This window comes from Vicugna pacos, chromosome 9, assembly GCF_048564905.1.
Source record: "Vicugna pacos chromosome 9, VicPac4, whole genome shotgun sequence".
NCBI lineage: Eukaryota > Metazoa > Chordata > Mammalia > Artiodactyla > Camelidae > Vicugna > Vicugna pacos.
Genome location: NC_132995.1, coordinates 1133471 through 1154998, shown reverse-complemented (window position 1 = coordinate 1154998; position 21528 = coordinate 1133471). Strand labels below are relative to the sequence as shown.

The following is a 21528-nucleotide window of genomic DNA, read 5'->3' as shown; positions in this document are numbered from 1 at the left end:
ATTTGAAATAACTTCTAAAAAGAACCACGTGTCAAAGGAGAAATTTAAAAGGAAACTGGAAAAGGTTTCAAATCTAATTAAAATGAAAATACAACATACCAAGTGTTGTGGGAGGCAACTAACAGTTCCTACAGGGTGATTTTTAGTATTTAGCACCGACATTAGCGGAAAAAGACCCAAAGGTATCCAATGAAGGATCTCAGCTTCTATGTTAACAAGTAGCAGAAGACAAATGAAATACAATAAAAGCAAAAGGCAATGGTAAAAGTCAAAAAGAAAAAAATAAGGGAAGAATCAGTGAAATCAAGTGCTTTATGAAGATCAATAAAACTGATAAACTTCTGATCAAGAAAAAAAGAGAAATATAGACATTACCAGTATCAGGAATAAGACAGGTGGCATCACTGAAGGCTCTACACGTACTAATAAATAATAAGAGAATAGCTTGAAAATTTTGACTACTAAATAATACAAACTCCTTGAGAAAGAGACAAACCACCAAAGCTCACTGTAGGAAAAAACAGAAAGATACTTTGTACAAACCTATGTCCACCATGGAAATTAAATAAACATTTAGAAACCTTTCCACAAAGTAGACTCCAGGCCCAGATTCTTCAAGTGAATTCTATCAAACAATTAAGGAAGAAAGAATGCCAATTCTTCACAAACTCTTCAAGAAAATTGAAGAGCAGGGAATACTTGACCAACATGTTCTGTAAAGCCAGCATCACACTGCTAGCAACCAAAACTAAGCATCCAAAAAAAAAAAAAAAAAAAAGAGGCTAACATCCCTCATGAGTATGGATGCAAAATCTTAAAAAACAAAACAAAACAAAAAAACCCCCAAAACCCAGCATACTAAATTCAACGATACATGAAAAGAGTCATACATCATGACCAGACGGGCTTTACCTCAGAAACACAAAGCTGGTTTACCTTTTGAAATCAGTTGATATACTTCCTCATTAAAAGACTAAAAAGGTTAAAAAAAAAAAAACAACTATGATTATGGTCACCAGTATCCAAGAAACCCTCCCACGAATCCCACCTGGAACCAAGATTAGTCTGTCACCCACAGAGTGAGTCAGGAACGACGGCGCATCACTTCCAGGTTGAGGCTGTAACAGACCCTGCGGCTTCATTCTCGGGAGTCCTCTCTGGGGCCACTTCCTTTGGAACTATTTCTCTAAAGTGGAGTACTCTAAGCAAATGTATAGACGGAGAAGAATGAACTACTGACACACAGAACGTTGATAAGCTACATAATAATTATGCAGGGTTGTCAAAGCCACATACGTACTAGCACATTTTAAATTATCCCCCCGCCACACACACACATCAAACTCTAGGAACTGCAAACAAGCCTATGGTGACAGAAAGCAAGATGAGTGGTTGATTGGGAATGGGTGATAGGGAGAGTTATTGTAAAAGGAATCAGGAACCTTGGTTTCAAAGGCGCAAACATGTACTGAAACTTACCAAATTATACACTATAAATATGTGCAATTAATTGCAGAAAATGTTTAGATTGCTTAGACGGTCAGCAGCCATAAGATTAGGAGACACAACTATGGGAGTCCTGAGAATTTCCGTAAACCCTCACACCAAAGTGATGGAAACATTTGCAGAGACACCTTTAGAAGAGTGACAGTCCCTATAGCTGGCTGTAGTCTCCAACTTCCTATTAATCAGTGTCTGTATCAGTTATGACTCCTACCTGGCCCTCTTAGGGGACAGTGACATCTGCCCACCAAATGACAGATCAGGGATGCTGGCAGGTCCCAGGGAACCAAGCTCCCCTCAAGAGGGCTGAGGAATATGACACACCCGTGGGAACAAGGGGCCCAAGTCACGCTGCTCCCAGACACACCAGAGGCTGTCACAGCACACGCCCACTGCTCAGGGTGCCCTTGGTCCTACAAATCCTCACCACACAGGCCACGTGATGAGGACCCCAAGGACTGGTATTCTGTCCTAGGAGGCCTTGAGCAGCAGAGCAAACTAGGCTGAAACCAGAATGAGAGCTGTTCTTTCTCTGCCATTCTACCACCACGGCAACATGACAGCTGGAGCTCTCACACAAGCTGCTCACTCCCTCACTGGGCTCTGCCAGCCGAACTCTGTTCTCCACTCAACCCACAAAGTGAACACAACCCCCAGGATTAAAGGTAGCTTAAAAACTAAGGCATTTGTTGCAAAACCAGAACAGCAAGAGGCAGGCAATCCCCAAGTTACATGACTTGGAGGCTGGACAAATCCATCAGGAGGGCTACAGGAGACTGACAAAGCCTGAAAAACGGACATCTCTGTAAGCAGCCTGCAGAACAAAGATTGTATTCTTCTGGCCGAAACTGGATCACCTCCAAGCTTAAACCACCTGGGGGCGCGGGGAAGCAGAAAGGAGTGAGGACTTCAATGGGCTCAGGCTACCGGTGATTCCCTCCAGGGAAGGGAGCAGCAGCAGAGAGCCTGCCCCTTGAAGCACGCGGGGGTGACTTCTGCGCAAGCTGGGACCCTGCTGTTGCATAGATGGATGGCTTCTTCCAGAGACACTGGCAGCGATACACTTCTGGCAAGTGTGCAGAAGCCGTTCAAGTGGACAAAGGCATGTTACAAAGTTCAACACTGCCCCAGGAAGTGCCCCATGTAGCTGGCGCACAGAAGAACCTCCTCAGGGTGGGAGTTCACACACACAAGGCTCAGATCCCGGCCGACGGCGACTCACAAAGGCTGCTCTCAGAGCTTCTCCCCGGTGTCCCCCACTGTGCTGGACAGGACAGCGTATTCTCCGCCATCCTAAGGCCTTTCTCCAGCGTGAACTTTCCAGTGTCTGATGAGGGAAGCCCTTTGCCTGAAGGCCTTCCCACACTCACTGCACTGATACGGCCTTTCTCCAGTGTGGATTCTATGGTGCTGAACAAGCACATGTTTGTGGCTAAAGGCTTTTCCACACTCGCTGCACACATACGGCTTTTCACCATTGTGAACTCTCTGGTGTGCAATAAGGTCGGAGCTTTGGCTGAAGAACTTCCCACACGCAATGCACTCGTAGGGCCTTGCCCCGGTATGAACACCCCAGTGTTTAATGAGTCTGTATTTGTGACCAAAGTACTTCCCACATTCGCTGCACTCGTAAGGCCTTTCTCCCGTGTGGATGCTCTCATGCTGGACAAGCGTGGATTTGTGGCTGTAGGCTTTCCCACACTCACTGCATTTGTATGGCCTGGCTCCAGTATGGACTCTCTGGTGTACAATGAGGTTAGAGCTGTGATTAAAAACCTTCCCACATATCCCACACGCATAAGGCATCTCTCCAGTGTGGATTCTCTGGTGCTGAGCAAGTATGGGTTTGCGGCTGAAGGTTTTCCCACATTCGCTGCACTCATATGGCCTTTCTCCAGTGTGGACTCTCTGGTGCTGAACAAGTGAGTCTTTACGACTGAAGGCTTTCCCACATTCACTGCACTCATAATGCCTATGTCCACTGTGAAAGGTCTCTGTACACGTGGTGTTACTTTGTGGCTTCCACTTACCCAGAGGGGTGCGGTGCTGGAAAATGCCTGAGCTGGCTGGGAAGTCCTTACAACCCTCCCCCGTGGGAAAGGGTACCTCCAGTGATTGGACGGGGCAGCTGTTCACAAGGCAGGCCCTGCCCTCGTCCCGTCTGCAGGGCTTCTCTCCACTGTGCGGCTTCTGGTGGTGAAGGTTTGTGCTGAGCCACAGCTGTCTCCCACATGCCACACACACGTGTAGTTTTTGCTCACGGTGTGTTTCCTGGTGCTCAGCCAAGTGCAAAACATCTCTCAGGATCGGGCCACATGTCTCACAGGGGTGAGCCTTCTCGGAAGACAGAACTGTCCTAGGAACCGTGATCTGTGACACTCCTTTTACAGAAACGCTCTGCTCAAAAGCTATTTCCTCCTCCTCCATCCCACGCCGACAGCCTGAAAGCAGACAAGTGCTGGTGAAGTGCACACTGACACTGGTGGGAAGGGGCAGTCTCATTCTAAATGTGTGTCTAACAGAACTAAGACCAAGGTCACGAGACTGCCCACAGGACAAGAGGCCCAAGTTCAAGCTGAGTAAAGGGCTGCTATGCAGTAGTTGGCATCTAAAGGTCACAGAACGGAAATGGCTTTGAGGGGGAGAGGACACAGACATGGGGAACAGCCCAGGAAGAGCTGGGGTCTCCAATGAAGTCATCTGCAAATGGATTTCAGCAAGGCCCAGTCGGCTGGGGACAGGTGAGCACTGTGCAGAAGGCTGTGTCCCCTGAACAGCTACAACCAAACAGAACAGTTGGTGTTGAAGTATTACCTAAAGTATCTCACGACACGTTAAGCATAAGCCAATGTTGGAAAGCAGTGCAGAAGCAGCAGTGGAGAGGAACAGCTGAGATGTGGCGGCAGAGGTGGGCAACGGCCAAAGGTCAAAGGTCTGAGTGTAACAGTCAACTGACAAGTGTGTAAATGGAAAAGCAGACAGGAATGAAGTGTACTCGGTGGCCTTGCCACATCAATGACCGTGGGCGAAGAGCAGCTGGAGGAATGACTAGAGCCCAGCCCGACATCACATCTTTCCCCAGCTCCCACTCACCAGGGCCACACCCTCCCTGAGCCTCTCTGGTCACGGCCGGAGTCACGTCCGCCCAGTCAGATCCCCAGGGCTCACTGCCCAGCTCCCGTGGAGCAACCCCATGGGGCATGGAAGACACATATCCTAAAGGAAAGACAGGACAGGTAAATGGCCAGCACTGCTCTCGGTGAGCCACCCCTCAGAGAAGAAAACTAAGTATTATCAAAATAGCTCTGCAGTAGTGTCTAGCAGGGAGAGCCTAGTGATCCCAGCAGGTAGTGCCCATCCCAGTCCATGCAATTCCTGACACAGGCTGGTGGCCAAAACTATCAGCTGGAGGAAAGGGGCAGAACCTGGGGGACAGGAGTGCCATGGATCAGGACAGAGGCACCCAGTCAGGCAGAGGACCAGCTGGCTACGACCCACTGGGCGACTACGGGACACCTCGCTCCTGCATCCATCCATGCAAGCCTTCAGGGCAGCAGCTGTTGGGGCTGCTCAGAAGCTGGAGGTGGTAGTGCATGCAGCTCACACCTGGCATCCAGAGTGCCCACCTCAGGGAGCTGCGGACGGAGGGAACGACTGTGGCTCTGACACAAGAAGGGCCAAGCTGCCTCTGGGAAACAGGGAAGGGGGACAGCCCAGTCCAGGATGCCACTGGGGACGTGAGGGCCTTACCCAGTGATACCATAAGTGCAAAGTTCTCCAGCATCACCTCGCGGTACAGGAGCCTCTGAGCCTCATCAAGGAGTCCCCACTCCTCCTGGGAGAAGTACACGAACACGTCCTCAAAGTTGACTTTCCCCTGCCACAGTGGGGAGAGCCGAGTCTGTGAACAGCCTCTCTCCCAAGGACCCCATCATACTCCCCCAAAGATCCCTCCAGCATTCCTTCTTACCCAACTCCTCAACTCAGAGCAACTATCAGGGCTGGGTGCCACAGGGGTCTGCTCTCTCTGCAAGGCCCCTCTGATCACTGTGTCCACCCACAGCAACAACAGGCCAGGGCAGAAAGGCACCATCTAAGCTCTGGGGCTGGCATGCAGGGCCATACCCCCACCCTCTCCTTCCAGCCAGTTCTCCTGGAGGTGCTAGGCTCTTGCTGACCAGACAACCAAAGCTGGGCTCATCTTTCTTCCTTAAGCCCCCAACACCAGGACCCAAGGACCATCAACCCATTCTCCTTTCCACAGGTACACCATGTTTCTGGATCCCTCTCTGTCTCCCAGTTCTGGCCTCCTACCCAGTCGCTGGTGTCCATCATCACCTTCCTGGTTCATTAACGGCACTGCCACTGTGATGTGCAGATTCTCCCTCATAAACCGATGTACACCCAATCTTCTAGTTTTTGGATGTCTCCATCCTGAACCTTCCACAGAACTTCAGCCCTGTGTCCAGCAGTTCACTTGATCCCTCCATTCAGTGTTTTCTGGAACATCGGACTCTTCACATGGCCACAAATAAACTCTAGGTATCCACACAGAATTACTTCCAAACTTGATGCTGGAGTTTCTATCCTTCCGGCTGATAAGGCCTAAAACCTTGAGGCCATCTCTCACTCTCACATCAGAAAATCTGACTCAATCACTTCTCCCATCTACAGAGCCACCCCTCTGGCCCATCCCTTACCATTCACCTGGAATACTGAATCAGCCTTCTCTCCAGTCCCCTTGTCTCTACTCCAATTCCCTCAGCCCTCATCACATACAGTCTGTTCTCCACTGGGCACCCAGAGGGAGGCTGCTAAAACCTGGATCAGATTACCTCACTCCTCTGCCCCACACCCATCACAGCTACACTGCCCTCAGAAGAGAGGCCCGCCTTGTAAGCCGGCCATCTCAGACCTGACCTCCTGACCACCTGCTCCTGATTGCTACCAGACATGGTGGAGGCCTGGAGTTTCTTTTTTTATTTTTTTTGGGGTAGTCATTAGGCCTATTTATTATTATTATTTTTTTTTATTGGAGGTACTGGGCTTGAACCCAGGACCTCGTGCATGCTTAGCATGCGCTCTACCATTTGAGGTATACTCTCCTCCCGGAGACCTGGAGTTTCCTGAAAACTCCCGACTCAATCTCACCTTCAAATCTTTGCACATTCTGATTCCTGTGCCTGGAACAAACCTTATTCCAAGGGTTTCCAGAAATGGGAACCTTTCCATTTAGCCCTGGTCTGACCTCAGAACCCTGGGCTTGGGGTTTCTCCAGGGGCCTCAGACTCCAGAGCCAGGAGAGAGTACAAGTAAAGTGTTCTGTGACACCAGTCCTGGAGACCTCGTGGGTGGGGGTGGGGACGAACTGATGAGAACAAGGACAACCTCCCCTCACCTGAACAGGGCCCACAATTGCATCTGAGATCACGGGAACCTGTGGAAAGAAGAAAACTGTGAGAGACAAGCAACCGCGAAAAGAGCCCCACGGGCTGAAGCCTGTCCCCTCCTCCTGCCCCGCCACAAGGACCTGGGGCTGGCTGACTACCCTCTGTGGCCCAGGCCTCAGGGCCAGGTGACCGCTGCATTGCCTCAGACTACACCTCAACTTTCTGGGCCCCACTGTCCTCGTCGTCTCCCCCGACCCCACCCTGCACCCCAAGTCTGTTCACACCTGGGCGGTCTACGGAATACTTTTTCAACCATCAGCTCGTGTGTCTCCTCTGTTCAGAGCCTTCCGTGGCTCCCATCACCTTGAGAACTGAAGGCACCGCTGCTCCGATTCTCCGATCTCTTCAGAGGCTGTGTCGCGCCTCTAAGCCTCCGCACACGCGGCCCCTCCCCTGTCACATCCTTCTACGTCCCACCGCGCTGGCCGTCAGACACGGGACCCGACCGAGAGCGCCCCCCATTGCCCGGACGCATGGGCCTGAGCTGCGGGCAACCGAGGCGCCCCTCGCCCGAGGCCGGGGGAGGGCCAGGGGCGCAGCACCCACCTGCGCCGGGTCCGCGAGCGCGGCCGCCGCCATCGGACCTATGGACTGAGGCAGGCGTGAGGGGCCGGAGAAGCTGCAGAGCGACAAGTGCGGGGTCCCGGCGGCCCGGTCCCCGGGCGGTGCCGCTGCCGCTCCTCAGGTCCGCCTCTGTTTGGTGCCGACAACGCCTCTCGCGTTTTCTCTGTTGTGTCACCTCGGCTGTAACGCTGCGCCGTGGAAACGGCTTTGGTGGACTAATCCAAAAGCAAACAAAATGTCCGCCCAGGGAGGGAATAGGAAGTCCCGCCTTAGCGTCTTCCGTAGGAACGGAAACGCCCCTTTTCTGGGCCTTCATTGGCCCAGCGCCGCCAAGGCTCCTGGGTAATGTAGTTTCCACAGCACCAACGATGGAGTAGGGATACCTGCGCCTCCGAGCTGCCCTCGCCTGGAATCGGCTTTGATAGAGCGCCGCTTCCTCTTAACAGAGCCGCACCGATATTTCCGGTGAAATAAGTCAGAGAAGACAAATACTGCATGGTATCACTTATATGTGGAGTCTAAGAAATACAATAAACTACTGAATGTAACAAAGAAAGAAACAAACAAAAAAACAGACCCACAGATAAAGAGAACAGATTAGTGGTTACCAGTGGGGAGAGGGAAGGGAGGAGGGGCAATATAGGGGTAGGATATTAAGAGGTATAAACTATTGGGTATAAAACAAGCTACAAGGATATATTGTACAAGTTGGGAAATATAGCCAATGTTTTATAATAGGTATAAATGTAGTATAACCGTTAAACATTGTGAATCATAATGTAAACATGTAACATACTATATTGTATAGCAACTATACTTCAATCTAAAAAGGTGCTGTTTCATAGCTAAATACATTATGTTCATGAAATAAAATTATGTTTTATTGTTAAAAGAAAAAGGCTGTAGGAATATACTGTGGCCTCTTAGGCCCTCCATGAGTAGAGAAAGAAACAAGCCCCAGCAGTTTATGACTAGAAGAAATAAGGAATGCAGAAAAAAAAAACAAGGCAGTCAGGCAGAGAAATAACCATAACCTAAACAACAGATCAGCTCCAAGGACTCCCAGTTGTATCTCAAAGGTAAAGTCTAATGCACATTCCTCAATTGTTTTACAGAAACCAGACCCAACCAGATAGAGAATGAAGACCCTGTGCATGTTACCCCCAGATGGGCTGAAGTGTAAAGATTTGACAATATTGACCCCTGTGACCTCACCTGGTTACTTCACCGTCTACCAGTTTGAAAAGCACAAGCTGATCACGTTCCCCACAATTTTCTCCCTCATTTTGTCTTTGAAAACCCATCCCTAAAAGCCACCCAGGAGTTCAGGTCTTTTGAACATTAGCTGCCTTTCTCCTTGCTTGGCATCTTGCAGCAAACACTGTACTCCCTTCACCACAACTTGGTGTCAGCAGATTGGCTTTGCTGCATTGCAGGCAAGCACACTCAACTTTGGGTTGGTAATCGTCTCCTGATCCAACTGGGCTTTTCCATGTGTGCTCACAGGGACTTAGTCCATCACTAGCCCTTTATACTCCAGTGGCTTACTTTCATTCTACATATTAACTTACATTTGGCTCTCTATGTCTCTGCCCACTTTTTCTCACTTATGTGTAAGTTTCAATAAACCAGTTCATTCATTAACTGTATTTGTTTGGCCTGATCTGTCATTTGATCGCTATAAGAATCTCCTCTCTACTTGAGAGGGTAAACTGTCACTAGGTATCAGGGAGATGGACCACCCTTGGCTGGTCCAGCATGACATCGCCCCTCCTCCTTTCCAGAATCAGATAGTACTGAACACCTAGTTCCAGAAAGTTCCAGGAAGGAGCGAAAACTTCATTATCTTTTGTCCTCATAAGTCATTCCAAAGTGGTGATGAAGTTCGTCACTGCTTAACCTACAGATGAGACTTAGAAGAGAAAAATCTGGGAAATGAAGATGGACACGAGTAAAGGAGTCAGTGGTAAAGGAGACAGTGGAAGAACACATAATAAAGTGTTGTCATCTCTTTTATCAACAGCTGCCTGGTGTCAACAACAGTCCAGCATCCTTCCCACCTGCAGGGAGTTGGGTTTGTAACATGGAAATGGAAGAGTAGTGGAATACGAAGAAGGGATGAAGAGGAGAACGCTAGGGGGAGAGAAGTGTTGGGTTTGAGGTTTTTTGTCCTGTCTGAACATCAGTGCTGGGCCCTTAAGTAGGGAAGGGCACAGATGAGTTTGGGGTAATGGAGGGAGGTGAACACTTGGGATCCTTGGCTATCTCATCACCTGTATCCAGAGCTCAGAGTCTTTGCTTCACCACCGTTTTTGATGTTGGGCGTTCCACTGGAAAGGAAATTTGGTAATATATAACTGGCTCATTCCAAGGTTTTATTGTGACCCTCAAGATCCTCTTTGATTCCTTCAAGAGAAAGAAAAACTGCAGCACCGGCTGCTCAGGAACAGTGGAATACAGGCCCATCCATAATAAGGACAGTCTCTAGATGTGTGACTGGCAAAGTTCTTGACCCGGATTTCCCTTCCACCGTCATCTCTGCAGCGGTATCCACTTCTCAACGTTTGGCGGTTTGGGAACTACATTACCCAGAAGGCGCTGCCCTACGCCGCGGTGGCTCTCGGCCAATAAAACAGACGTTTCTGACGTGCAGAACCGCTGGGCGGGACTTCCGGCGTCGGCTTTGGGGCGGTCATTTCGGGGTTTCGGCGGTCGGTCAGCCTGATCAGAGGCTCCAGAAAGGTTGCTGTTGAGCTGAGGTGACCAGAGTGCGAAGGCGCGAGAGGAGACGGACGTTGTCTTCCTTGCACTGAGGCGGGTCTGACGTTCCGCAGCGGCGCCCGGGGGTCTCGCGATTCTGGGTCGGGGACTGGGATTGCTGGGGCCCGACCGGGACCTCCGCTCCCGGTGCCGCTCCTCCCACGGGCTCCGATGGCGGTGGCCGCGCTGAGGGACCCGCCTCAGGTAAACGCGCGTCCTCCGGCCCGCACCGCCCTCTCCCGCCGGACACTAGAGACCCCACTGATCGTCCCCTGCTCAGGCCCCTGGGTCCAGCTCTGTAGGGCGCTCTGGGTGGGGTCCCCATTTCTGCCAGCCAGTATGATGGGGTGTGAGAGTGGGTTACAGGCAGAGTCACAGCCTTGGAACAGTCGCTGAACTCTGGGCCTTGACCTTCAGGTTTGTCTCGAGTCTGCACGAACAGTCGAGGGGACGACTCACGCGAAAATGCAGGCCGAGCAGCTGGCCCTTCATTCTGAGGCCGCTGGTGGCCCCGGACGGTTGTGGATATGAGGGACTCAGTCTATGTGTCGAGTTTTCCAAAGGTTTCTCAGGGAAAAACAGACGGTGATGGGGGTGGAGACGTGGAGACCTGTGAGGAAGTCAACACAATAGAGAGTTCTGGTGGGTACTGAACCATTGCTAGGGAGCAAGAGGGAAGGGACGATCAGATCTCTGACTGGTTTTAAAAACTGAACAGACAGGACTTCTGGTGCACCAGATGAGGCTGTGAAAAAGTGGAAGGACAATCCTGTTTTTTGGTTGGCACCGTTGTTTCCTGAGTATCTGGAAGAATGGACATGGGGAATTCAGTGCAGGGAGCAGGTTTCAGGGAAAAGATTAGGAGTTGGGTTTTTGGACATGGTAACCCTGAGCTGTCCCAGAGTGAAGAGGTCACATGGGTGGCTTGCTCACTCATCTATGGGGTGCTGGGGAGGGAGCTGGACTGGAGATATCTAAGGGATGGTGGGTGGTGGCCTGGACCAGGGCGAGGCCTGGGGCTCATATTTAGGAGGGAGAATCTTCAAGTTTTTATTTCACATGAGCCTGGAGGGTAGGACTGCCTCCAGACGGATGGATTCCTGTGCTCTGAAGTTGCTCTGGCTGGTGTGTACAGGAGTGGAGGGTTATGGGTTATGAGGACCCGGGCCTGGGACGGAGACTGAGGTGGTCAGTGGTGTAGATCTGGCTCTCCAGGCTCAGCAGATGCTTGTTTCCACTCCTTGTGAGGAAAAAGAATAGTCAGCCAAGCTAGTCGAGCATCCCCTTCGGTGCCTGAGTTCTCCCAGCTTTTAGGGCAGGAGGGAAGAGGAACTGCTCCAATGGAAGGGCCCCATTCCAGAGAGAGTAGCAGCCAGGTTGCCAACAGGACTAATGTCTACTCAGTTTTCTCAGATCCAAGCCCCCAGTTTATTAAATTTTAAGTTTATGAAATAAGTACTCATTTAATCCTAACTGGTAAAAATACATATGTGTGTATACATACATTTGTATATATTTACATATATACATATACATACATAGGCAGTTCAAATAACATGGATTTAACAAATTAAGGGGTATAAGCACTTAATGGTTGAAATCTTAATATGCTGCTCATCCATTTGATTAAGTCAAACAGTTTCAATCTCGTGTTTTCTTAAAGAGCATGTTAAAAAACTATATTTTCAATACCCATCAGTTCGTTTGCATGGCAGTGTCAAGAGAAGCATCACTTATGAGGACAGTAAAAGTCAACACTAGTACCTGACGCACGGAGGTGAGTTTGATGCAAACAGTAGCCCCATTGAGTGGACATCATTATTATCCCCATTTGACAGATCGGAATACTGAGGCCCAGGGAAGTGGAGTATCTACCCAAGGTCACACAGCTGGTAAGAGGCATCATTGAGGACGGATGATAGTGTGAGGGGCCTTGGGTGAGCCTTTGGGGCCCAACATTGTTGGCCAGGGACTAGCACGAGATCAGATGGGGTCCTCCAGGACAGCTGTAGGCCTGATGTGAGAGACACGTGGACCTGGACTTCGAATAAGCATCAGAGGGAGTGGAGACTGGGGAGAGGACACAGAAGTGGACGAAGCTGAGGGTGTCTGAGATCTGCATGTGGTTCCAGGTGGCTGAGGGTGAAACAGGGATAAGGACCAAGTAGGGAGACCTTCAGAGCAGGCCTGGGAGCTGCCTTTGGTGGTCAGGGCCTTTGAGGCACTTGGACAGGGTGGGGTTCTGATTCATTTGCTGAGCACTCTCAGGATGCGCTGTGCACACTGGCCGGTGGCGAGGCCAATACCTGCTGTGAGGTGTGGTGGTGACAATGAGGGGTCGGAGCTGTGGAGGGAGGTGTGGTGTAAAGAATGATGTACGTGCTGGGGGAGCATGTAAACCGATGGCCTCAGGCCCTTGTACTGGGGGCTGTAGGGAGAACGGTGATCAGTTCTGGTTGTGCTTGGGAAGGACAGTCTGGAGGATCCCGGGCAAATTGTCTGGCAGGAGAAGGGTGAGGCTCTGCAGGCCAGGCCCAGAGCTGAGATGGCACCTGCCCACCCACTGCCTGTTGTTGCTGAGGGCAGTACACAGTGATGGGTGGGACAGCCGGGAGAGGGTGGGCATCAGTGACACCAGGGCTGGTATCCTTCTGAGGTGGGGAGCCTGGGAGGAGGGTGGGCGTCGGGGGAGACGCCTGGAGTCCTGGGAAAGGAGGCTGCATATAACCTTGACCATCCCCATCTTGACAGGGCCGAGTGACGTTTGAGGATGTGGCCGTCTACTTCTCCTGGGACGAGTGGGGGCTCCTGGATGAGACCCAGAGACTCCTGTACCGCAGTGTGATGCTGGAGAACTTCGCACTGATGGCCTCTCTGGGTAAGGTCCTCGCACCCCACAGGTTTCCCCCTTCCCTTCTCCAAGAGCAAGCCCATCCACCCCAGAGCGGGACCACGGGTCCTGCACCTTCCCCACATCTGGTAGGAGGCGTTGTGAGTTGCAGGATGGGCTAGGTGCTCTACCCGTTCTGTCCCCAAGCTGCCCCAGAATTGTGCAGGAAAGGGTTTGGGGATCAGAGGTGTTGCAGTTAGACTGATGCATCACACCCTATTGGCCCCTCCCTGGCCTGGTGACCCTGTGAGAACCCATGGGGGTTCTGGTCCCCAGTTCTGCCCTCTTGCTATGGCTGGCATGGGATCTACCTGGGCCAGGAATTGAGGCACTAACATGGCCACTGCTGGGCTGAGTTTTTCCTTACAAGATCCTTTCCAAGGTTCTTTTTTGTAATATTTAGTTTTCATTCCTGTGGTCTGCTGTGGAGTTGGTGGCTCTGACCTGCCTATCTTGTCCCTCCCTTAGGATTCACATCTTCCAGGACCTGTGAAATTACCAAGTTGGAGTGGTGGGGAGAGCCCTTTCTGCCTCCCCCTGGAGTCAGGACTGCAGCCGTGCCAAGAGGTACCTGGAGGGAGGAAGGGGGAAGTGTAAACTCTGGGATGGGTTCAAATCATACCCGGAGTCGCTCCAGTGGGCTCACGAGCCAGTGTGCTGTACGAGCACATCTGGGCTTAGAGACTTGTAGGTCTGTGGAGAACGGGCAGCGTGTCCCTGATCTGAAAGGCCGCTGCCAGGCGCTGGCTGGCAGTCACGATTTGATCTCATTTGACAGAAGTTGCTGTACAGGTGCCCAAGCTGGTGTCTCCTGTGGCTGTGATGGGTCCTCTTAAGATGGGAATACATATTGCCTGTTCTGCCCAGCATCAAAGGGAGGTACCTGGTGGGTAAAGAACTGGGGGGACGCTCTCTGGGTCCTGGCAGTAGTTGTGGGCAGTGGCTGGGCTGTTTAAATGCCTCATGGACACCTTGGTAATTGCACTGGGTTCCTTCAGAGGTAAAGGCAACCAGGGGCTGTGACTAATGGGTAACAGGCACTGAATAAAACGTACTGCCTGGGACCGGGAGGGAATAGTTCGATGGTGAAGTACGTGCTTAGCATGCACGAGGGCCTGGTTCAATCCCCAATATGTCCATTAAAAACCAACCAACCAACCAACCTAGTTACCACCCCCCAAGAAACCAAACAAAACCTGTCCTGGCCAGACCCCCACAGCAAGTGGCCACTGGCGCCGCTGGGTGTCTTCAGTCACCTCGATTATGTTAGGCACTGGAGCCTTGGTCGGGGTAACTTGAGCTCTGAAGGTTTGCTAGTCAGGAGCTAAGTGCTAGTCTTCGGAAGGGGAAACAGTGGGCATAAGTGCCCCTTCTTTTAGCAGGTCTTGAACCAACGACCATTAACGCTGTATCATAAATGCTCTCAGTGACCACTCAGCACACGTTTCCCCATATCTTCGAATGAAATCTTTTAAGAATTTCTGGATTTCTAGTTTCATAAAATTGTGAGTTTCTCTTTAGAATTTTTTGTGATCTCCCGTGCTCTTGAGCTGCTGGGACTGGGAGGACCTCGGGTCCTTCCTCGCTGTGGCCCATCTGGCGGGCAGCATCTTCCCTCGCTCGGCTGGGCGGGGTGCACTCGGAGGCTGTGGTGGCTGGGCTCCTTTGGGGGTGTCTCCTAGACCTTGGGAGCTGGCGAGCTGGCATGCTGACAGGCAGCGGTGCTAGAGCCCAGCAATGTCACAAACATGTTTTATCTTGTTTTTCACGGAGGTACTGGGGATTGAGCCCAGGACCTCACACATGCTGAGCATGGAGCTGTACCCTGACCCCTTGCCTTCCTTAAATAATTGGCTAGCCTCCTCTGGTTCTTGGGAGATACTGGAATTGAACGTTCCTGCTAAGATCCTGGCCTGCAAGATCTTGAGCCACTGACCTGCAGGGATGGGGCCCCTAGTGCCCATGGGATCAGCAGACAGAGATCAGCAGCAGCGAAGAGGAGGCCGTCAGAGCCACCGACCCTCACGGGTGCCTGCCGGACCTCCTCACAGGGCTGCAGCATCTCTGTCTAGGACTGAGGGGGAACACAAGGAGGCCCCCAGTGCCGGCGCGACGAGTAATCCCTGAAGGTCACCCAGCCCTCACGGGTCAGCACACCAGCTCACAGGCAACCCCCTGCGACACCCAGGGTGCCTTGCCCACTTTCCCCTCTCACCCTCATGCCCGGTGAAGCCTTCATGCTGTTTGTAACCAGTTATGCCGATCTGCCCCTCATCAGGGAGTGCCAGGTGGGAGAACCTATCCCTGCCTCTCATTGAGTCAGGGCTGCCAGAAGTGGAGTCTCAGGGTGTTCTAGGAGGACAGGGCCCCCAGTTTAGGGCCTGGAGGCCTTGGCAGTGCCTGAGAGATGCACCACAGAGCAGCACGTGGGGATGCCAACATGCCACCACGCCTTCCCAGATGGCGGAGCCCGACTGGGACAGCCAGTTAGTAAGCCACACAGTAAGGGTCATCTCCTAAGTCCCCCCTCACCTGTGACTAGACCATCCTGTTTGTGAGGCCAAACATTTTGTGTTCTTCTATGAGACGGCCAGTCACATGCGGCCCCAAGAGAAGACAGGAGAGGAGTGGGAATAGAAGTTTATTATACTCACAGGTGTCAGACAATCACTGCAGGCCGAGGGCCATGGGGGTCACAGGAGGGAGTGCCAAGGGAGGGGACTCAAGCACACAGGGGAGAAATGGAGGGACCCCTGGGCAAGTGCCTTGAATGGGAGTCAGGGTGGGGCACACAAGAAAAGGTGCAAAGGGACTTCACTGGAGCACTTGAATGGCGCTGGGTCCCAGTCAGGAGGGCAGGAAGGAGAACGTGTGGCAGGGGCCTGCCTTCTCACACCTGGTGCACCTGGTCGCGGAGTTCACAGCCTGTCTACAGGCTGCCCCTGCTACTCGTGAGTCCCCCACATCTGTGAGCTCACCAGCTCCAGCCCTGCACTGCAAGCTCTCCCTCCCCGCCAATAGCCAAGGGACTCATTACTGGGTGTGTCAGACACGTCTGTGAGCACCGCCCCCGCCCGCCAAAGTCTGCATCCTCTGCACACACTTCACCAGCATTTCTGTGCTTTCAGGTTGTGGGTGTGGAGCTGACATGGAGGAGCCACCTTCTGAGCCGAGTGCTGATGGAGAAGGAGTGCTCAGAGCAAAGCTTCCCCAACAGCAGAAGCTGAATTCTGGAGAGAAACCCTTAAGAAAAGAAGAGGATGAGGAGGGTGGGAAGGACTCCCCAGCTGGCACTGGTCTTCACAAGCATCAGGTGGCTCATGGTGGAGGGGCGCCGCACACAAGCACCAAAAGTGCGGAGGGCCCACCCCCTGGAAAAAGGTATTACAGGTGCAGCGAATGTGGGAAAGCCTTCGGTCAGAAGTACTTACTTGTTCAGCACCAGAGACTACACACTGGAGAAAAGCCTTATGAGTGCAGCGAATGTGGGAAGTTATTTAGCCATAAATCCAACCTTTTTATCCACCAAATAGTTCACACCGGTGAGAGGCCTTATGGGTGCAGTGAATGTGGAAAATCCTTCAGCCGCAACGCAGACCTCATTCAACACCGGAGAGTTCACACTGGAGAGAAGCCTTTTACATGCAGTGAGTGTGGAAAAGCCTTCAGGCACAACTCCACTCTCGTTCAGCATCACAGAATCCACACTGGAGTAAGGCCTTACGAGTGCAACGAATGTGGGAAATTCTTTGGCTTTAACTCCAGCCTCATGAAACATCAGAGAGTTCACACCGGAGAAAGACCTTATAAGTGCAGCGAATGTGGGAAATTCTACAGCCACAAGTCAAGCCTTATTAATCACTGGCGTGTTCACACTGGAGAAAGGCCTTATGAGTGCGGTGAATGTGGGAAATTTTTTAGCCAGAGCTCTAGCCTCATGCAACATCGAAAAGTTCACACTGGAGAAAAGCCTTTTAAGTGCAATGAGTGCGGAAGGTTCTTCAGTGAGAATTCTAGCCTCGTTAAACACCAGAGGGTTCACACTGGAGCAAGACCTTATGAGTGCAGGGAGTGTGGCAAGTTTTTTCGTCACAGCTCCAGCCTTGTTAAACATCGGAGGATTCACACTGGAGAAATGCCTTATGAGTGCAGTAACTGTGGGAAATCATTTAGCCAGCGTTTCAACCTCATTCAACACCAGAAAGTTCACAGTGCAGAAAAGTCTTGAATGTAGCCAAGGTGGAGAAGCCTTTAACCGAAGGTCTGCTCTGATTCAGCAACAGAAACCTCACAACCCAAACAGGCCTTACAAATACAGGGAACGTGAAGAAAGGTTTCAGCCAATGGCTTAAGCCCATTTGGCACCAGAAAGTTTAGGCTGGAGAAAGGCCTTAAGCGTGCAGGGTATGTGCTATCTCCTTGTCAACCTAATTTAAACACAGACGCTCTCAGAGTAGCCTTTATGACTGTGCCAACAACTGAGTATCATTCATCCAAACATGGACACTGGGGCGGGATGAGAACTGGTGACATACTCCCTTCCTGAGAGGCTAGCCCTCTGCCTGGGAGCTTCCTGTGTCCTTGGCTGCCTCAGTCTGGGCTGGGGTTTTCATCTCTGAGTTTGGAGTAGGGACAGAAGGAGTGGTCTTGGTTCAGATGTGACTGGCTCTTTGCTGTACTTCCATACTACTAGATTTTCTTAACATTTATTTAATGCTTCTTCATTTGCTGTATATCCTTAGGATCATTTCCAGGGGCTTTAAAAGGTGGCTTTTTTTCAAAAAATAATTTTTCCAGTTTCACTGGGAAGCGGATCTGCAAAACTCCTCACACTGTCACGCTGGAAGTTGATCCAAGTATTTAAATTTTAAAGAACTTGCCACCTTGTGTTCTAAATGGTTATGCCACGTCACATTCTTCCTGGAGTGTACTAGATTTCCAGGTTCCTCACATCCTTGGTGACCTTTGTATGTAAGACACTGGCCATTCATTTCAGCCATTCTAGTAGCTGTGAAGTAGTATTTCATTGTGGTTTTAATTTGCATTTCCTGAATGACTTCTCCCTGTGTATCTGCCATCCATATATCTTCTTTAGTGAATTATCTGTTCGAAGTTTTTTGCCTATTATTAAAAGAACTGTCTTGCAATTTCTTAGCATATTCTGGATGCAAGTTACTCATCTGAAGTGCTTTACCAGTATTTCCCCACAGTCTGTGGCTTTGGTTTTCACTCCTTCACAGTATCTTTCCTGGAGTAGAAATTCTCAATTTTCATAAAATCCAGTTTATCCATTTACTCTTTTATTGATTGTACTTTTGGTATTGTAGTCTTTTGTTTTTTTTCTTCTTACACTACTTTATCTTTGCCTGGAAGAAAAGCCTTATCTCAGTATGGTACTGGAGTCTTAAGAGTCATCCAATCTTGTGAAATCGTACAGATTTACATACAGATAAAACCCAATATATATAGACATGTTTAGACATGAACATAACTCCTATCTCTTCTGAGATAGCCTCAAAAGCAGCCTAAGAATATTTACTGTCCATTTGTTGGCTTATGAATACAATGTTTCATAAAACAAGAATCAGAACTCCTTAGGTAGAAGGCTATTTTCAGGTTGGGGCCAGCAGACTATAACATGAGCCTAAGAAATATTCTTACATTAGAAACTAAAGAAATACTCAAAGAATAATGTTGATGTATTAGCTTTCTACTGCTGTCCTAACATTGCCACAAACCTATGGCTTAAACAACACAAATTTATTACATTATCGTTCTGTAGGTCACATGTCTTGAGACCTCGGCTCACCGGGCTAACCTTGAGGTGTTCGCAAGATTGTGATTTTTTTTTTCTGGAGTGTTTAAAGGAAATCCTGTTTCCTGCTCATTTGAGTTGTTGGACAATTTTAGTTCCTTGTGGTTGTAGGACTGGTAGTCCTATTTTCTTGGTGGCTGTCAGCTACAAGTCATACTTGGAACATGTAAGAATTTTACAAACTATTTAAAGATGAAATAGTACAACTTATATACAAATTCTTCTAAAACAAGATTCAGACACTTCCCAGCTAGTTAAGTGAACCCAGCACTAACACAATTCAAAAGTGGATGATGGTATTAAAATATTACAGACCAATACCCACATGAACATAGATACAACAAAACCTTAACAAAATTTTAGCAAACTGAATCCAACCAGAGAACGATAAAAATTCTCAGCAAAGTAGGATTAGATGGGGATTTCCTCAACCTGATACAGGGCATCTATGAAAAAAACCAACAGCTAACATATTTGACGGTGAAAACCTAATGCTTTTGCCCTGATAATTGCGGGAAAAAGCAAATATGTCTATGTCCATCACTTCTACTTACCATTGTACTAGAGGTCTGTGTTAGTAACATAAGGGGGATAAAAAGGTTTAAAGATTGTAAAGGTAGAACCAAAACTGTCTATTCATGTAAGACATGATTATGTTGAAAATTCCAACTTACTCACTAAAAAGCTACTAGATCTAATAATTGGGAATGATTTGAATTTAGCAAGACCCAGGATTACAAGGTTAATATACAAAAATTACTTGTTTCTACATACTAGCAAGGAATGTTTGGAAGATGAAAAAAAATCCTTTATAATAGCATCAAAATATGAAGTATTTAGACATAAATGGAATAAAAATGTTCAAAAACTGTAAGAAGTTATCCCATACCACTGAGAGATATTAAAGACCTAAATATTTTCACTGGTGAATTCCATTTAAGGAATAAGTAATTCTACAGTAACATGTTCTTTCAGAAAATAAGAGGAGGATCAGGGCCATCATAACTGATATAAAATTTAATGAGTACAAAAAATACTAATTACAGAGCTATAGTACTAATTAATACAGGTGAAAAAAATCCTTAACAAAATATATAGCGAATTAAACCCAGATAAAAGTAAAAATATTAAAATATGCATCATTGGATTTTGTCAGAGGGAAATATGGGTGACTGAACACTAGTGAAACAATCAGCCCTTACCGTGCCCCCCACCCCCAAGTCTGTTCTCTCTGCAGCCAGAGAGAGCCTGTTAGGACCGGAGTCAGGGCATCTTCCTCCTCAGCTCTAAACTTTCTATGGCTACCACTACCCTCAGAAGGCCCAGCTCCTCATATGCCATTCCACGTCTGATTTCTGCTCACCTGCTCTCCGATCGCAACAGACACAGCGTAAGACCTGCGTCCTCCAGAGCATTCCCCTTTCAGTGCCACATCAGAGTATATGCACATGCTAGTTCTTGTTCCCGGAAGACCTTCCTTGCCACATCCTACTGGGTTCCATAAATTGGAAGCGCTCCACAATTCCTAGTATCGATTAAGGCCCATAGGCCAAGAATGACTCACCTCTGGGTACCCCAAACTCTAGGGCAGAGCGAGAGGAACGCGAAACGTCCTAGGACGACTGCATCCTCTATACCCTGGCCCTGAGGCTTTAACAGGACGAGGGTCCCTGTGGCCGGCGACTACCCACTCACCTGCATCCGGCCCAGCGAACCTGTCGCCATCGGACCCCGTGAACTGGGCGAGGACGAGGGTGGGGCCTTCAAGCTTCGTGGACTCCCTCTCTGTTCGGCCGTGGTCGGGGCGTGACCTGGGCTGACCCGCACACAAGGCCCAAGGCGCTGCCTCTGGGCACCTGGAGGAGGGAGGGCTGGTGCGGAGCCGGCAGGGCGCACAGCCAGGCGGCGTCACAACTCGGACAAAGGCGCAAAGAGAGGTCCTGTTCTCCTCCCCTTCCTTCGTCGGCCCCTAAAAGCCTCCTGGGAAGCAGCCCCGGCGCAGGACACGGCCCTCCGCCACCATAGCGACCGGACCCACCGCCCCCTCTGTGACGCCACCGGAAGTCCCGCCCCCACTCCGCGGGCCTCAGAAAAAGCCTCTCCTGGATGGTCATTGGATGAACGTCCGCCGCCAACGCACAAGCACGGCCTTCTGGGTAATGTAGTTTCTCCCCTGCATGCCGCCAGGTAAGAACGGACCGTTACACTCTCCATGTCAAAGGCCTGACGGCACCGCGAGGGACACTGGGAAATAATGCTATGCGGCTCCAAAGACGGACCACGCCAGATTTCTGCGACCACGTTGGGCGAAGCCGCAACCTGAGAGATCTCTCATTGGAGACCTCTGCCTGTGTGGCCTTAGGCAAACCTCCTAGACCTCTTAGACCCTCAGGAAAAATATGTAATTAAAAAAATAATAAAACGACTAAAAATAGGTAATAAAAAGATTATAACTTGCTTGTATTGTCTTTGTGATCTAACATTAAATGGTGCTGATTCAGTGGTTCCCAAACCAGCAGGATCAGCATCACCAGGACCTTGCTAAA

General features: G+C 50.0%; 2 protein-coding genes and 2 long non-coding RNA genes across 6 annotated transcripts; 2 read left to right on the top strand and 2 right to left on the bottom strand.

The window, feature by feature from the left end:
* Nucleotides 1-1246: 1246 nt before the first annotated feature.
* LOC102536949 (zinc finger protein 772) lies at nt 1247-8025 on the bottom strand. Of its 3 annotated transcripts, XM_072966510.1 has the most exons (6): nt 7901-8025; nt 7500-7732; nt 6902-6940; nt 5254-5380; nt 4597-4719; nt 1247-3944 (listed from the first exon to the last, which is right to left on the bottom strand). In XM_072966510.1, exons 2-6 carry the CDS (start codon nt 7530-7532, stop codon nt 2797-2799), a joined length of 1470 nt encoding a protein of 489 aa, XP_072822611.1. In that variant the 5' UTR covers nt 7533-7732; nt 7901-8025; the 3' UTR covers nt 1247-2796. The 3 variants fall into 3 exon arrangements, with proteins under 3 accessions (XP_072822611.1, XP_072822610.1, XP_072822612.1); XM_072966509.1 differs by lacking the exon at nt 7901-8025 and having other exon boundaries at nt 7500-7804; XM_072966511.1 differs by lacking the exons at nt 6902-6940; nt 7500-7732; nt 7901-8025 and adding an exon at nt 5818-6771.
* On the top strand, nt 7885-9166 carry LOC140698023 (uncharacterized). Its single transcript, XR_012075380.1, has 2 exons — nt 7885-8015; nt 8633-9166. It is a non-coding gene; the product is annotated as an uncharacterized lncRNA (long non-coding RNA).
* Nucleotides 9167-9511: 345 nt separating this feature from the next.
* Nucleotides 9512-10362, bottom strand: LOC140698025 (uncharacterized). The gene is made up of 2 exons (XR_012075382.1): nt 10106-10362; nt 9512-9847 (listed from the first exon to the last, which is right to left on the bottom strand). It is a non-coding gene; the product is annotated as an uncharacterized lncRNA (long non-coding RNA).
* LOC102536707 (uncharacterized) lies at nt 10214-18290 on the top strand. The gene is given in 6 exon segments (XM_072966507.1): nt 10214-10481; nt 12116-12169; nt 13029-13155; nt 13636-13734; nt 16296-17388; nt 17390-18290. Coding segments are annotated over 6 exon segments (1536 nt in total). The 5' UTR covers nt 10214-10448; the 3' UTR covers nt 17520-18290.
* Nucleotides 18291-21528: the final 3238 nt, after the last annotated feature.